Source organism: Aythya fuligula, chromosome 3 (genome assembly GCF_009819795.1).
Source record: "Aythya fuligula isolate bAytFul2 chromosome 3, bAytFul2.pri, whole genome shotgun sequence".
Lineage (NCBI taxonomy): Eukaryota > Metazoa > Chordata > Aves > Anseriformes > Anatidae > Aythya > Aythya fuligula.
Genome location: NC_045561.1, coordinates 86,737,601 through 86,755,531, shown reverse-complemented (window position 1 = coordinate 86,755,531; position 17,931 = coordinate 86,737,601). Strand labels below are relative to the sequence as shown.

At 37.7% G+C, this 17,931-nt stretch overlaps 1 protein-coding gene across 2 annotated transcripts in view; it reads left to right on the top strand.

The window, feature by feature from the left end:
* Nucleotides 1-17,931, top strand: part of CD109 (CD109 molecule) — a 90,744-nt gene that overhangs the window by 45,041 nt on the left and 27,772 nt on the right. For both annotated transcript variants that reach the window (XM_032185348.1, XM_032185347.1), the window contains exons 8-22: nucleotides 1,607-1,703; nucleotides 2,531-2,666; nucleotides 3,526-3,635; nucleotides 5,293-5,532; nucleotides 5,856-5,957; nucleotides 6,047-6,109; nucleotides 7,172-7,348; nucleotides 9,729-9,881; nucleotides 10,661-10,735; nucleotides 11,182-11,242; nucleotides 11,748-11,883; nucleotides 12,671-12,788; nucleotides 15,390-15,503; nucleotides 15,701-15,919; nucleotides 17,504-17,648. In XM_032185348.1, the coding sequence (XP_032041239.1) occupies nucleotides 1,607-1,703; nucleotides 2,531-2,666; nucleotides 3,526-3,635; nucleotides 5,293-5,532; nucleotides 5,856-5,957; nucleotides 6,047-6,109; nucleotides 7,172-7,348; nucleotides 9,729-9,881; nucleotides 10,661-10,735; nucleotides 11,182-11,242; nucleotides 11,748-11,883; nucleotides 12,671-12,788; nucleotides 15,390-15,503; nucleotides 15,701-15,919; nucleotides 17,504-17,648 (1,946 nt within the window). The remainder of the gene's footprint in view (nucleotides 1-1,606; nucleotides 1,704-2,530; nucleotides 2,667-3,525; nucleotides 3,636-5,292; nucleotides 5,533-5,855; nucleotides 5,958-6,046; nucleotides 6,110-7,171; nucleotides 7,349-9,728; nucleotides 9,882-10,660; nucleotides 10,736-11,181; nucleotides 11,243-11,747; nucleotides 11,884-12,670; nucleotides 12,789-15,389; nucleotides 15,504-15,700; nucleotides 15,920-17,503; nucleotides 17,649-17,931) is intronic.

Below are 17,931 nucleotides of genomic sequence, written 5' to 3'. Positions count from 1 at the left end.
AAAAATTGTATTTTGTTTTTTAATCTCAAAGGGAAATTAGTTTTATTTTGGGAAGAGGAGAGCCAAGTAAAGCTATTTGATAAACCCATTCAAGAAGACCTGAAAGAAAAGGTCTTTCTGGAGCTATTTAATTCCATACAAATGCATGCTTTCTAAACAGGTACTTTTAAGTGAAATACAGATATGATTGATTAAGAAGCTATTTAACTGGAACAGTTAAACATTTGGGAGAAAGCTTCCTTTATGAGAGGCAATGTAACCTGATACTATAAACCATATAGGTTTCTCATAAGGTGCAATTAAAAAAAAAAAAAAAGTGGATTCCCCCCCATTCTGTGCTACTTTTGGAGTGTAGCATATGCCAATATGAATTCTGTTTCCTAAGTTGCTTTGGTTTGCCACAGGATACTTCTTTGTTAAGCTCTCATAAGGTATTTGAAAGTGTCTCTGTCTGCTGCATAAATCCAGACTTGGACAGCAGTGACAAAGTGCCAAAGTTTTACTGATATGTCATAATTAATTACAAGGAATGAGTTCATTCCTACTGACTGTTTTTATAGGCATAATGTCTTTGTATACAAGGACTTTTCATGTCATTTAAGCTTGTAGATACCATAAAATCTTTTTCCCTTCTCATCTCTGGACTGCTATTAGATTAACTGCAGGATGCTACCAAATGGCAGTATCATTTCAGGCTTAATGGCAGCTTCTTACTGTAATTAGGTCTGCTGGAAAGGACTGCAGCTCAGGTACAAGACAGTGTGGTCATCATTTTTCCTGTAGCTATACTGTTTGATTATTCTTTTCCTCTGCTTTTCAGCTTTGACATTGCTTAAGTGGCTGCCAGTCAAATTCGTACCGATTTAAAGTACTTAGTTATCATATCTGAATGCAATAGTTCTGTTGGATAAGAATGATTTTTTTCTCCCCTTTGTCTGTTCTGTAAGGTCTGAATGTAATGATTTCTCTTACATATAGCTTAGAAACATTTCAGCAAAATTTTTAGTTTATTACTACTCACTGATTACAGTTTGCTAATGGCATTCTAAGAAGTGAGTATGCTACAATTTACAAGTTAGCTACAGCTGCTGGTTGTGTTTGCTGACCAGTAATGCCATGATTTTTTTTGCACTGTAATTATTAAATAATTTGAATATAAATATCTTGAAAGCTCTCATTTTGTACAAGCAGCACTTGGGAAACATAACACTTGCACTTCCAACATCCCATTTTCACTCTACTGCGTGTTAGTTATGATGCTACATTGGCATTCTGTGCAATAACTTGCTTCCAGCTGAGCTTAGCATAGTTAATTTGCCTACATTATAAAGCCCCTTATAATAATAACAAACTTGATGAGCTCATGTGTAGCAAAGGGCAGCACTTGTGACATCTATGTATGTTCTCCAGGTTTTGGGCTTCTGACTTCAGTGTCAATAAACTGGTCTCAGTGCTGAAAACTTCATGGTTCAAAGTACGAATACATTCTGGTCATATTCAAAACTGAGGAGAAATGTGTTTTAGTTGAATCTTTTGTCTTGAAAGCTCTTCGAGAACCCAAGAGCTTGAAATGGTGCGCTGTTTGACTTTGGTTGGTGTGTTTCAGGTATACATATGGAAAGCCAGTGAAGGGAACTGTAACAGTCACCTGCCTGCCTGTCTCTTACTGGAAAAACAAGAAGAACATAACAAAAACATTGGAGGTGGGTCCTTCCTTAGTAGTGTTGCAGACTCCAAGGCTCTGTCTGCTTTTGTAGGTTAAATATGCCTGGGACCATTCTCAAGTGCTGAGTTCTGCTGGCATTGTCTCTGGAGTGACTTGCCTGAATAGCATTAAATTTTAGAAAATAAAACTTTATTTTCTAGTACAAAGTGGCTACATTCAGTCTGCCTGTAGGGAACGGTAGTTGGCCGCTGTAGTCCCTTGAACTGTGCCTGGAAGTTATTTTGGAGAGTGTTTTCTGGCCCAAGTAGAAAAACATTCCTGAAGCCCTTCCTAGCAGTGTAGGTGACGGAAGCCCAGTGCCCAGGAATGTTCCCTGGTGCCACGTGTGCCGTTGCACACTCAGCCATGCATTATAAGGCCAGAAGAGACCACTGCAATTGTCCAGGTGGGACTCTAGTATGACAGAGACTAAAGCATTTTGCTTACTAATTACCTAGTAATTGTATTGGAGTTGCTATGCTAGAGGTGAGCTGGAGCATGACGTGTAAGAAGACGTACAGTTTTGATATGAAGACTTACAAGCGTTGAGAGATTCATGGCATCCTTCTGCAAAATTTAATTTTGAGCTGTGGAGTACGTTAAAAACAGCTTCAGCTAAATAGTGTCTGTCGTTTCCGGCTCACTTCAGGCTTTCAGCAGCACTTAGCCTACAGAAACTGAGCTCTGGGAATTTGGGTAGAGTATATACTCCCTCAGGCACCGTCCAGTTCATTGTCTTTTTCTGTAAACCATAGACACTAGTGCTTTGGCAACGTAGAAGTGTACAATTTTATTTATAGGTACACACTTTTTTCCACGTTGTAGATAAATGGATCTGTGAATGTTACTTGTAACAAGCTTTTGTTGAAAGACTTGAACGATGATCAGTCATGGCACCGTGGCGATGACGATTATGCAGAGCCAATAGAAATTATTGCTGTGGTCACTGAGACACTCACAGGTATGTTGTTGCATGAGGTCTTCCAAGAGAAATCCAAAGAGCAGATCATGCTGAAAGAGCGTAGTGGTATGCAGAGGGGCTTAGAAGTATTAGTGAAGTGTTATGTGCTGAAGGAAATATGAACCTGTCACATCCAAATATATTATCTGAACTGTTTCTTGCCTAGATATTAAATAGTTTAACCAGCTGTTAATTCAGCTGAATACAGTTCTGTGCTATATGATTTATTAAGTAACCAAAGGATTTGTTCAAATGGGGGCTTAAAGCCAATGACTGATTACTTTTGATGGAAAGAGCAGGCATTACGGATTACTAGCATTAGGTTGTCTTACAAACTTGAGTTTAGACATAAACTTATGTTACTTGTTTGCTTGTAAACCACATCAGTAGAAAGAGTTCTCTGGCCATATGTTGCCCACAGTCTTTCTAATCCTCTTCTACAAAGCCTGATTTGCAAACTGAGCTATCTTGTGAGCTGCTGTTATGTTACACCTTGCATATTAGAAAAAAACAAACAAAACAACTTCCACCTGTTCCAGAAACTCAGACTTCCTGTGGAAAGCTCAGTAAGGTGATGTTTGATGACTTGGGATTCATAAGCACCTCTCTTTTGCCATTCTGAAATAGTATGGATGAATTATGGCATGGTGTGGTATGGCTTATTTACTATCATGGGTGATAGTACCAGTATGTATATCACCTTTGTACTGGTTCTTAGCTGGAAGGATGGAGAGCAATAAGAAAGGAAACAGTGAAAAAAATGATAGAATTATCTAAATATAATTGACAATAAATTATATTGCTGCTAAAGGAATATGTATGTTATAAACTTGTCTAAACACATACAATTATTCAACAGGAATCTCCCAAAATTCAAGTACCGTCATATTTCCGAAACAAAGTGACTATTTTATTGAATTTGTGGAATATTCTAGAGTTATTAAACCTTCTCTGAATTTCATCGCTACTGTAAGTTCTTTTGATTCATTATGATTTGTACATAAACAAGTGTGACTCCTTCTCCTGTATTTTTGCTTAGATACCAAAATTTGCCTCAGACTTTTAAGTGTGATTTGCAAATTTGTTCTCAAATTACCTCTTTTTCGTGATACATATCAGGAAATACTAAGCTGAGAGGTATTTGCTATAGCAAAGCAACAAGGAATGATGTAGTGTTTAGCAGGATATATTTAAATGTAGTTTGTTGGAATTCATAAGAGAAATCTTTTATGTTTCTAGCTAATGTTTTCCATTAGTGTTTTCGTAGTTATTGAGTCCCAACTCTCCTAATATTTGTATATAAAATGCATATATATGTTCATAAATGTGAATTATATATATATTAAAAACCTAACCAGTTGTTACAAAATTAAGTAAAACTCATCAAACCACATTGCTCTGAAATGAAAGAGCCTCTTTTTTTGTGTTCTGTTTTTTTCATACCATCTACAGTCCCTTTCAGAAGCATTTCATATTTTTCATGCTCTCCTGGTCTGTGTTCAGCATTTCTCCATTTAAGAGAGGTTGCATGTTGCATCACTGCATTTTGCTTGAAGAGGAGAATAGACTTCATAGCTCTTGAAGACAACCAGAGCCTTTGCTATGTAGAAATCAACCCTAAATACCAACAAAATAGGCTGAATACCAATAAAAATATGCTGAATATACACTTTTGGAAGAGATTGACTCAACTTGTAACTTTTTGCTGGCTTGGGCCTTTGGTTTTATTGCTTTTCATTTTCTTTGCCAGCAACCTAGTTTGACTTCAGCTCTGACCTACTTCCTCCTCCTCTGAAGATGAGCTGAGTGAGAGGGAGCTGAGGCATTTATCAATGCTGCAGGTAGCAGAGAGGGAGGCACCAGCTATGCTCCCAAAGGAGTGTGAAGGAACAGCTGCTGCTGTTACTAAGAGGTGAAGGTCTATGTGCTGTACAGAGGATAGGAAAATAGGAAAATACTAGAGGAGGAGAGGTAATGGGGTGACAGACCTTTGAAATGAAAAAGGAAAGGGAAATATTAGTTCAACATTTTTAAATGCAGAGGTTGAATTTTTGGAGTAAAAAATACATAGAATGGTTTTACTATGGGGCCTGTTTTCAGTCTTTTTAGTTCTTTTGGTGAACCCATAAAGGCATCTGACTCAGTATCATGTCTGTTTGTCTGATGTGTTTTCCTGCACATGATGTAATATTAGGTTATCCTTTGATAAAATTAAGTATTCAGGTAGTAGGTTTGATGTAGATATTTTTCTCTATAGACAAGGACTTTAAGAAGAAGAGTTGTAATTCAGAGAGCTGAAAGGCAAAGCAGGTCACCTTTTCTGTTTCACCTGTGTTTTTTTTTTTTTTTAAAAAAAAAACTGTGCAAGTTTTAAAAAAACAAAACAAAACAAAACAAAACAAAAAAAACCTCTGTGGAATTATGAATAATTTTGGTTTTGGCTGACTTGCCTACCTGCAGTGATCTCAAGAGAGTAAAATAAAGTTGCTGATGTGTGACAAATATGAGAATGCCCTTGGTGGTTTTTTTTGGATGATGATGTAATTGCAAATTCATTGTTAGATGTTACGTGTTGTGGATTTTAGTCTTGCCCTGTTTGATGGACATTTTCTCTTTTTGTTTTTAGCTAAAGGTGACACGTTCTGATAGCAACCATCTGACAAGTGAAGAGAGACAAAATCTTGTCACAATCACTGCACAGCAGTCAGACTCGTTTTCTCACCATTCTTCATTTTCGCACCTTGAGAACGAGGCAACAGAGGAGAGAAATAAGACAGTCCATGTCCTGAACTACACAGTCCCAGAAAATGGAATTGTTGATATTGAGTTTCCAATCTTATCTAATACAAAAACTCTGAGAGTTCAGGTATTGCTTTGTAATACGATGTTTTGAAATAGCAGTGCACTGAATTGAGCAGGCTGTGATTACTGGTATGCTGTTCCTGCCATGTGCACCAGCCTATGTGCCACCTGCTATCACGTTCCTTGCTTATTCTTGTTAGAGATGGACTGTCTAAATGCGATCTAAATAAGCGCACCAAGGTAGCAAGGGAAAAAAGAAACAGATACCCAAAGCAAGAAGTGGTCCTGTATTGCCATTACGGGTACCAAGCTGTTATAAACAGTAACATATATGTGAACATAGAGATGTTGCTGTTATTAAGAGCTTTGTTTTATATTGTTTTGCAGGCAGAGTTCCTCAACAGTAGAACTGACATAGGAGTTTATGATGTTTTCAGCTCCCCCACAGATACTTATCTCCAGGTTAAAACAAAGAGCCAGGATATAAAGGTACAGTTTGAGACAAAATTTTCTAAGATAAAAACAATTCAAATTACTCATCATCATACTCATCCGTATCAATCATATTCTTTTCCTAGGCTGGCAAACCTTTTGAGCTGCATATTGAAAGCAACAAACCAATAAGAGAATTTCATTATCTGGTAAGTTACTGGTTTTACATATGTGGACAATCCAAGATGACTTTTACCAACTTGAGAAACATTCAAGTGGAATGTGATTAAACACTAGAAAGACTCAGCTTTTTTTTTTTTTTTTTTTTTTTTTTTTTAATTGCACTTTGTGAAAGAGTTGGTCCAAACTTTTCTTTTGCACTGGGATGGCCCTTCTTCAAAAGAGAGCCCCATTTTGCTACCTGGCAGAAACACCTGTGGCTCTCTGGGAGAAGTGCATCTTTATTTTGGGTATTGGGTTATATCTACTTGTGTGTATGTGGGGCAAGGTGGAGCTGTGCAAGTTGTGCTCTCTTCCTGTACAGAGAATATACGGTGGGAAGAGTAGGGGTGTCTAGGAGCAGCCCAAGCTAGGGCTTGGCAGCATATCCTGTGGATTTAGGGGGAAGAAGGGGGCTTGTTTGCAGGTGTGGGGCTGACAGGGTTGAGCCTGCAGGTACAGGGCCAGGAGAAGACCTGCCTGCTGAGAAATGAGTGGTCCAGTGGGAAGGGTGCAGTGGCAAGCTGAATAAGGAAAACCTTAAGACAACATAAAATGCAGTCATTCTTCTTGATTTTCTAAAGTATGAAAGCTCTCTAGAAGATTTTAAAGCATGAAGTTTGGAGGCATACCTTTTGGTTTAGAAATCTTAATGTCTGATCTGTCACTTGGTTGTCTAAGGCAAGAGATCTGCAACCTTTTGCTTAGTTCTTATATGAAGGTGGTTTTGAGGCATCCCCAAGATAGTTTTCCAGTTGCATTACTGTTGCATTTTTATGTGCTTGTAGCACACGCTATGCTGTGCAGTCATTGTTATAGTTCACTGTTGTCTATAGTGATAGGGGAATTAAGGAATGGGAAAAATATTTCTAATATTTAAATATTACATTACACCCTTATTTCATACCAAGTCTTGTAGAACTAGTCAATCAAATGTTAGAAAAAATCACAGCTATATCCCTCTTCTTTTAACAGCTGTTTGTAGAAGGAATTGCAGAGCTTATGACATACTGAGATGCCAACAAATTAAGTGTTTAATTTTCCCCTTTCAGGTGTTATCTAAGGAACAAATTATGGCTTCTGGAACAATGGCTGCAAAAACATTCAGTTTAACAGCAGAAAATTCCTGGGCTCCTTTGGCATGCATACTTGTATTCTATGTTGATGAACTTGGAGCAGTTGTGAATGATGCTCTTACTATCCCTGTTCAGCCTGTTTTGGACAACAAGGTAAGCTGTACTAAACTTGAGCCTGAGACCATGTTTCTATCTTTGTTGCATGGTAACCAGTAGTTCAGATCACAGGACAGTAAATGTGAAGTCTTCCTCTTTGTGGATCTAATCTGACATTTGTGTAAGTGTTTGGAAAGGCTTAATCATGCCAGTACAGTTAGAGTCCAGCTATAAATGTAGGGCTATTTTGTATCTGTATAAATTTCTAGTAGCGCTACATGTTCCCTATAAACAGACAGACATCATCTCATGGTTTTAGTAGTTTGGCCAATTATTGAGCTAAAGATTGCTCCTGGACAATACAGTAGAAAGGTACTAAGTCCTTTAAGTGGAATTGCAAACATTTACAGAGACATTTCTCTAGCCAAGTGGTGGTCACATTGGACGTGGTCTGACCGCAGGGAGCCCTGCACACAGCAGTGTCTCTGAGGAGACCTTGCAAAAGGATCTTCCTTCCACAAGCTGTGAGTCCTCCTAGTTTTCGTCATGGAAGCACAGAGGCAGCTTTTTGGCAGTACCGTTAGTGAATGTGGCCAGCGTTTACTGGGACTGTGCACACTTCAACTTAAAAAAGCTTGAAGATTGAGAAAACAACTATAGGCAGAAATGAATTGATTTTCCAGCTTACTTACCGGGATGAGATTTGGTTCTTTGGGCTAATAAAAGCCTTACTGTGACTTTTTACAGGTGAGACCAACCAAGGACTCACAGTGGGTTCAAATTCTTCCTACACATGGAAATTTAACACTTATACATCAGTGGCAACACTGTTTGTCTTATTCCTGTGTGCAAAATAGTTGCCTGTTATGTACTCTTTGTAACTGTGAGTGTTGTTATCTCACAGAATAAGGAGGTGGAGAGGCAAGATAGCAAAGGATCTGCAGACACACACTTGTACATTACGCTTATTATGCACCAGTGTCCAAAAATGTAAATAAACAGAAAACAAGTGAGATAATGAAATTTGGGAGTTTTAGGATAGAGAAAATAAAATATTTCTAGTGGGAAAGCATAACAGTTGGTTCAGCCTTCTGGAAACAAATAGAAAGCTTCCCACTGATTGCAGTGTTCAGAAATGATTACAGGATATTTTGCAGCAATGATGTAAGGCCTGACCTTGAAAATGTCAGTTCAATTAAATGCGGTTTATAGATGAAAAATACTGTCCTAGTGTACATAGAGAGGATGAAAAATTGTGAAGATAAATTACAAGAATTTAGTATTTGCTATGAAGAATAGCTAGTGAAAAATGTCAGACAAGGAAAGAGCTGATCTCAAAGGGTTCAAAATTTCAAGTTCTTTCAATTTTTTTGCTGGAGCGCTAGCCACTGAAATTAATTTTGTACTGTGGAAACTTACTTTCATTGTAATCTTTGTAGCTATGCCTGGCATCTTGCTTATGTAAATGAACTGGTAAAGTCAAAACACACAGAGCTGCAGTGCCTCAGTGTGCTTTAAACAGATGCAAACCATTTTTCTGCATGAATTAGTCAGATGCCTGGTTACATTGCATTGCATGCTGCTAATTGCACTTATGTTGCCAGCATTGGTGTAATTGCTGTTCCTCTGTAATTTTCATACTGAACATACATGAAGATATCCTTGCACAGATTATCAGAGAAAAGATATGACTGAGCTGTAGATTCAGACATCTAAATGTGTATTTATATGTATGGTCAGGATTCAGTTGCTGAAGTGTAGGCATTTAGTATCCTCTGAAAGGCCACAGGGTGTTCAGGATATTGGCCTGGGACCAGTAGTTATTTCACAGGTCCTGTGGAGACCTCTCCCCTTCTGGAGTGGGAGCGGAGGGCCAGACTGTGCTGAGGGACATCTCATGTGGTCACATGAATGGCACTTCCTCTCCTCACTGCCCTGTAGGAAGGCATACTGACACTATGTTAGCCTCTTCATGTCCTTATTCCTTGCACCCGCTTCATCAATCCCTTTTTCCATGTTGATGTCACTGTGGAACACTTCATTGGAATCTTTCAGGGATGGATTTTTTCCCCAAAATCTCTTTCCTGAAATGCATTACATGCTGTATTGTATGTACATTGATAGAAAGAGAGAATTAATTTCATTTACTGCCCTTAGCTGTAGAGACCAGCATATTGTTGTGGCTCAAGAGATTGCTACTTACATTCTAAGAGTTTGAAATGACTGTGGATGCTGTCCAGGGAACTGGCCAGCTGCAAGATGAAGAGAGCAGAAGGAATGCCATGGTAGTTTTTCAAAAGTCCTAGGAAATGAAAATCAGCTATAACTATTAATGATAGACAAGTAAGAAAATGCTTCCTTAGAGTTGTTAGCTGACTGTAAATATCAGTTATAATTTAAGCCAGTGCCATTTTTTTTTTTTTTTACTTTTTTTTAGATTAAAATTTCCTGGAGCAAAGATAAAGTCAAGCCATCTGACAAAGTCTCTCTCAAAATCAGTACGACAGACCCAGGATCAGTAATTGGACTTGCAGTTGTTGATAAAAGTACAAAGCTCCTAGGAGAAAGTAGTGACATAACAGAAGATTCTGTGAGTATATGAGGAAAAAAGGTTTTCATTATTGCATGCATGAAAGATGTAAGGTTTTGTAAATACTACAATTTATATGCTGAATGAGTAATGTTTTTGGGCATAATTTGTATTTTTTAATTCTGCATATGGTTTTTCTACCACTTCTGCAAGTAGCTTATCTACATGAGCAGAAAAGACTCTAAGGTAGAAAAGACTCTAAGGTTTACAAGGTAATAGGCCCAGCATTTCTAATTCAAACTAATACTTTATTTGGTTTCCATTCAAGAAATTGCTCAGTTAATACTTGAGTTTCTTCTTTTGGGAAAGACCAAAAAAAAGTCACAGAAATTCTCCGTGATTTGTGCATTGTGCTCTTTAATATCAGCAACATAAAATAATAAAAATAATTTTATTTTTTGAGGAGTGAAATTAATTATTCATCTGTTTGAATTTCCTTTACTTGCAGAAGCTCTGGTGCACCTACAAGCTGAAAGAATTCATATATCATTCCTAAAGTGCCCAGGTGACATATTAGCCTAAGTGCTATAAAGTATTAGTGGGCTGTAGGGTCCTATTATAGGTTTATGTAGTCTCAGGCACTCATCTCTTAATTATGAAATGAATGCAGCCTAATCCCATTCATCTCATCATGGATTCTTTTCTCTTTTATGTGGGACTTAACAGAGCTACTGCTTGAGGTACAGCTCCATAAATTAGCATATGTAACAGTGAAAATTGTGGAAAAAAATGTTAGTTTGCATTTACTCTTTGTGCAATACTTTTTTTTTTTGTCCTAGGTATTTCATGAACTCAATTTATACAACACCGCGCAGTTTTTCCCCCTGATCAGAGGTTCTTTTGGTGTCTTTCAGGTACCTTTTTAATTTTTTAGATGCAGTTTTTCTGGGTGTGGCAGGGTTCTGCTTTGTGGTTTGGACATCGCTTAATAGAAGAAAAGGCTGTCAATGCCCCTTTTAAAGCTTGGGACAGTAGACAACAGTCTACAGCTTTTGTTGCTTAAACAGATTTTAAATTGTACATTTATCAACGTGTAAATACTATGAATACAAAGAAATAAGTTTATACTTCCATAAATATGGCTTGCATTATGCTTAATGATGTCTTCCTTTTTAAAAGTTTTCTGTCATTAAGGCTGTCATTCAGATAGCCTGAGTTTTGTTGGTTCCTGTGCATTACTTGCTTTGGGTCTATAATTGCTTTATTATGGTGACTCTATTTTCTTAAAAAGACAATAGGATGAGCACTGTTGATGTCCTGAATGTCCTATATTGAGATATATTGTATAAATTTTATCCAGAAATGCAGCCTTTGGGTATCAACTGATGCAATTCTTGAGGAGGATAAAGACCATCTTTTTTGTAAGTAATAAAAATAAATGTAGCCAAATCTAATTTATTAAGTAGGAAAGGAAATTCATGGGTTAGGGCCCCTGTTAGGTTGTCTTACTGTAGTATACATGCAGGCTGCATCCAGCCTTGCAAACCATTACTGCTTTAAAACATGCAAAATTCATATAGTTAATATTTTTAAAACTTGGTATTTGCTGCTGTCCTGAGTGATCCTACACATCAAAGGGATGAGGGTTTTTCATTGTAGTTCCAGCTATACATGGCAGTGGTTTGTCATTTTATTTTATGTAGCCATATTATGTCAGTTGTCTGGAGGGGCCATGCTGAAACTTTGTTCTTGTGAAACTTCTTTTGTTAAACAAAACAAAACAAAATTTTAAAAAAGGCAAAAGAAATAGTTCCTGATGTCATAGAGTAGTGTTAACATATGTAATAAAGCTGTAAATTATACTGCAAGCACTTTTTTTTTTAAGCATAGACATTTGTAGGTAGGACAATAACTTCTGTTTTGTAGATGATGGAATGATACCCATAGAGGATGGCTTTGGTGATGATATGCCGGTAGCTAGAGATGGACCTCTTGATTTCAGCACTCCCTATGTGAGGACACATTTTCCAGAGACTTGGCTTTGGATTGATACCAAAACTAGGTAAAAAATCAGAAGTAAAACTGATTTACTCTTGCTGTTGTTATTTTGTAGGTTTTAGTATTATTCTGCATTGGGGCAGAAAAAAACACTGCTTAAAAATGTGGTATTATTTATATTCTACTACCACCTAGAGGCCACAAGTGAGATTGGAGGCCCACCAAGTGAGGCATTTTACAACAGGACAATTAATAGAAAGTTTACAAAAATCCTAGAGACAAAAGGAAATATAATCCTCCTACAGATGGAGAGCTAACTTATAGGGAGACTCAATGTTTTTCTCTACAGTACATGAGAAGACTGTGACCCAGAAGCTGACATCTGTTCTTGTCTGCACCTAGTTCAAGGAGCAGTTCAAACTATCGAATGGATGGTGAAATCCGACCTGTGTTGTGAAGCACAGATGCTGCATTTCTTCACATCTAAGAAGTTAGGGAAACAGCCATCACTGGGGATTGTTGGAGTTGGACTTGATGATCCTTATGGGTCCCCTCCAACTCAGGATATTCTATGATTGTTTTACAGAATCTGTAAAATTTGATTAAACGTAATGTGATTAAATGTAATTCCCTTCAATTTATGTAATTTAAAATAACTTAGATAAGATTTAATCATTTTGATCCTATCACAAATATTTCTAAATGATTAGGAGAAGGAAAACGGGTAATCAACAGCTTTTCCTGCCAAGGGTTTAAGGTTTATTTTTAATGTTTTTTTAAACATTCATGTTTTCTTACTCATGTCTGTAAATGGATGCTTTTGAAAATCAGCTATGTCCTTCTGTCATCAGATCTGACACAGATACCACAATGGAAGTCACTGTACCTGATACCATCACGTCCTGGGTAGCCAGTGCTTTTGTGCTTTCTGAAAAGAGCGGGCTTGGAGTGACAACTGCTCCAGTAGAGGTACCGTAGCACTCAACAGTTCTACTTTAAATGCTGTTAACACTGTAGGTTATTAATTGGAAACTGTGTTTTAGTTCTAACAGCAGCTGTCTCTTTATACTAAAGAAGTGATTGCATGTGTATTCAAACTGTAAAGAAAACATCATAGTGAAGTCATATGTGATGCTCTGTCTGCCTCCCTTTCATGCTCATATGAATAACAGACATTACACAGATCCTTGGGTGCTAATTCTTATTGGAGTGGTTGTTTTGTTAGAGCACTTTCAGGATGTGTGTGTTTCAGAGCTTTGGTACATGGTAAGGGGAGAATGAGTCCCTGAGGACAGCATATTTCCATTTTCCATGAGTTCTCTGACCAGGTATCATGCTACTTCATGCAGGAATGTTTACACAGAGTAGCTGCAAAAAGGTGGCTGGGACAGGAGAGGCATGTTGTCTGCTAGAAAGATCATGCCACAATTCTTCTATTGTACCATTTACCCCAGAAGGGAGGACAGGACAGTTGCATAAAGACTAAATTCTGGTATCACTTTCACTTACCTGTCAAAACCAGTCTTGGACTAAACATAGGTACTCCGTTTTTGGGTAGCTTAGTGTGAGGAACAGAGTGGATGTGGAGATCAAGCACCAGGATGGGTTGCTTATTGCTGCTAATTTCCTCTCTCTTGTGGCTCTTTTTGTACTTCTGAGTGTTCAAGGAGAGTTTAGCAATTTAAGCTAAATTTAAACAACTAACCTGAGATTTCCAGCATCAAAATGCAGTTGTCCTAGGGTCACTTTATGATCATGGAAACAGCTTCATAGAGAAAGTGATTTCACCTCTTTAAAATATGAATTAGTCTTTGATATTTCATTTAAGCAGTATTTTGCATCTTTTGAATTCTGATTCTGTGGAGGTAGTTATCTCATTCCATTTGTTATGTAAAAATCCTAGAGAAACTGCATTCCTAACTGAGACATCTCCATGTAAGTGCATAAGGTTAGAAGGGTTGAAATTGTGCAGTACTGGGTCATAGGTTTCCCACTTGATGCCAGGACATAGCTTGGAGACAGCCCTTTACTCAGTGAAGTTCTCATGCCCTTGAATTCCTGGGGAGGGGCATCATTCAGGATACAAACCAAGATACAGACCCAGATTGTGCAGATGTTTGCTACACTAGATACAGACCATGCGCTTTGAACGCCCTGACCAAAACTCCACTACAAAATTTGGAACCTGATCTGTATTTTGTGGCTGAGGCTCCTTTGAGACTGGAATCATGATTCTTGTTTCTTTCACTCAGCTTGGCAGAGATGGGACAAAGAGGGATAGCTTTCTGATTCAAACTGTATGAAAATATATACTTGGCCCCTCACCCTCAAATTTGAGAAAGCTGTGAGTAGAGCAGATGTTGAGATTATTCCTTAACTATAATCACCAACATGCACTGCTCAGTACTTCACCCTTGTTGGGATGTTTAGATTGTGCTTGGAGTTCCATATGGCTGAAACATGTTAATCAGTACCATACAGAGAGGCAAATAAAAGAAATGCATGAAAACTGTGATGGGGAAATAAATAATTCTGTGTGCTTAATGTCATTTCCTGCTTTACATGTTGTTTTTATATGACTTCTACTACATGGAGTGTTGATAATTTTATCTTATTGCATTTTATTGTAAGATACTGGGATATTTCAGAGTGTTAAAATTTAGTATTGCAAGAGGTTTAAAGGAAAAACAAAACAAAACAAAACAAAACCAAAGGAAATGTGTACCTAGTGAAAACATTGAGTAAGAACTAAAAAATTCTCCATCAAAACTTTTCTAATTGTAAAAGACATTTTTGATACTGAAAGCTTTAGTAAACAACTTCAAAATATTTTTGGAGTATTTGCTAGATAGAAGTCTGAGGGTTTGCTGGATCTGAAATTCAAAACACTTAGAAGAATTTTTTTAATGAAAACCAAATTAAAACCATTTTCAGTTGACATTTCACTAATAAAAGATATCATGCCTCAGCCATTCCTATTGTACAGATGTTCATAAACAGTGAAATTTTGATCCTGTTCAGCTTGATGAGAACTTACCACTGCCTTCTCAGAGCCAAGACTTCATCCAAAAGCCTCTGTTAACAGATAAAAGCAACTGCTTGCTGGTAGATTTCTGCAATTTTTTCTTTAATTAATAAAAGATGTATTTTTAGAAATATAATTTAGAACTCAGGCCAAGATTAATCTTACAAAATAACATTTTATAGCAAGGCGTTGGTGAATTACAGAATTTGGGAGAATTAGTTATCTTGTATTCCAACATGTATTTCTGGATTGACATGGACAAGGTGCCTCTGTCAGAATTTGCCATGTCAAAGCTGCCAGGAGTCCAGCAGCTCTCATCTGAATGGCATTGCAGAGTGCCAACAAAGGTGGCTATGAGCAGAAGCATCTTTGGCTTCTGCTTCAGCCCTGTCTAATACATTTTGTTAATTGTAGAGTACAAGTAAACATACTCTCATATGTATTTAAAAATGAGACATTCTAATTAGAAGACACGCTGAACAGACATTTTCTCACTGGTGTCCAGTTTTAGGGACTCACTGTTTTGTGCTGATCTTGTTTTGCAGCTAGAAGCCTTTCAACCTTTCTTCATTTTCCTAAACCTTCCATACTCTGTCATCAGAGGAGAGCAGTTCATACTGGAAGTGAATATCTTTAATTATTTGAAAGAAGAAGCTGAGGTAAAATAAGTCTGTATTTGAATGTTACCAGACACTGTGGGGGTGGAGATCACATCTTTCTCTTTTGAGATCTTTAATGTTTTCTTCAGTAAAGCAGATTGTAAAGCTATTTCTCTGTCTACCCCAAAAGAGGAGGCTTATGAAAGCAATTTTTCAAAATTAACACCCGCTATTGCAAATGTTACTGTATTTTACAGGTTAATGTGATTCTGGATGTGAGCGATGCTTTTGATATTATTTTAACATCCAATGAAGTAAATGCTACAGGAAATCAACAGTCTGTATTTGTACCAAGTGAAGATGGGAAAACTGTTCAATTCCCAATCAAGCCAAAACAGCTGGGAGAGATTCCCATCAAAGTGACAGCGATATCGTCTGCTGCTTCCGATGCTATCATCCAGAAGATTTTAGTAAAGGTAAACAAGTTGTCAGCATGGCTTGTTCCAGAGATAAATTGCTCCCTAAATAGATAATGGAGTGTTGCAAAAAAGCAAACTGATTTACTTCTCTGCCTCTCATTTTTTTAAGGTTGGTTTCAGGTCACGTGGATTTAAGTTGAAAGCACCTGTTTTAAAAAAATTCCTCCTTTAAAAATCTTCAGAACCTCTTTCAGGAATGAAAACATAGATCTTGTTCTACAACTGATCATGGGTCAAGTCTTTCTTAAAGCAAAGCAAAAACCTGTTTTCACATTAGTGAATTCATGACGCCACACGTAGCTTCATAACCTGTTGTGGACCAAGTGGTCCAAGAGTGGACCAAGTAACTGTATTATGAATAAATGCAACAAATTTCTTAGTGCACCTGGCTTCGTTCAAAGCCTGTTTTTTTATGAACATTTCTGTATTGTGCCAGTGGTGGAAATGTAGCACCCAGATTTTCTGATAAACCAGAAGCTTTTGGATGAGATTTGCCTAACCTCTGATGTTTATCCATTTGAGTCATGTTAGGCTCCATTTAAGGAGAAGGCAATAGACACTTGTAATCTCATCCTAAGTTAACTACTAAAGATTATAGAATCAGAGAAGTGTTGAGTTTAGAAAGGACTTCTGGAGATCATGTAGTTCATCCTTCCTGCTCAGAGCAGGATCGAATACAGCAGCATGTTCAGGACCCTGTCAGTCAGGTTTTGAACATACCCAAGGATGGAGACTTCTCAGCCTGTCTGAGCAATTTGTTCTAGCCTTTGAATACCCTTACAATGTTTTTATTTTTTTAAATACTTGAATGGAATTTCCCTTATTTCAATTGTACCCATTGCCTCCTGTTCTGCCAGTGGGCATCACTGAGAATAGTCTGGCTCTATTTCTGAGAAGAGCCTGGCTCCTTCTTCTTTGCTCCCTCCAATCAGGTGTTTATATACATTGTTGAGATTCTTCTTGAATCTGCTCTTCTCCAGGCTGAGCAGTCCTAGCTCTCTGCCTCTCCTTGTATGACAGATGCTCTAAGCATTTAATCGTTTTTGTGGCTGTTGGCTGGACTCACTCCAGTCTGTCCATGTTTCTTGTGGTGAGCCCACAGCTGGACCCAGTACTCCAGATGTCTTACCAGTGCTGAGTGGGGGATCACCTTCCTCAACCTGCTGGCAATGATTTCCCTGATGCATCACAGGATGCAGCTGTCTACCTTTGCCACAAGGTCCCTTTGCTGGCTCATGTTCAAGGCTACTTCTGGCCTTGTAATATGCTTGGTCATGGAGCTCTGTGCTTGGCATTGAGCTCACTGGAATCAAAAATGCTTTCGTTGATTTTGTAGGCGTATTTTTATAATTAACATGTGGTCTCTAGAAGCAAATAGTGGAGGCAGGTTTTTATAGTTTTTCTGTGTCACTTCAGACAGGCCAATAGCTCAAGTTCTTGATGTGTTAGGAAGCAGTGCAAAATACCTAACAGAGCTTCAGGTGTCTCAGCACTGTAAACATATAGTCCCAATCCAAAAAGCTGCAAACTGTTGGAAGTTACAACAATCCTCTCTGTTTTTTTTTTTTTTTTTTTTGATAGGCTGAAGGATTGGAACAGACATATTCTCAGACACTCCTTTTGGATTTAACTGGGAGTAAACCACGAGCAGTGTCAAATACTTTGGATTTCACTTTTCCTTCTGATGTTGTAAGTGGCAGTGAGAGAGTGCAGGTCACTGCAGTTGGTAAGGATTATTTTGTTTTGTTTCCATCTTTATTATTTGTTGGTCAGCTGTTTTTTGTTGTTGTTTTAAGAATAGTTTGTTGCCTACTAGGCTTTTGCTGAACTCAGCTAGTACCTAAGATAGAGCATGAAGGTACAGCATGCCACTACCACTACTTTTGAGAGTGTAGGGTATCTGTATTGCATATAGTTGTGGAAGGATGGGTCTTCATTAGCAGTGTTTAGCAAATGTAATATCATTTTGCAAATTATGGCATGGTCACCAAATTTAACATGTGTTCATA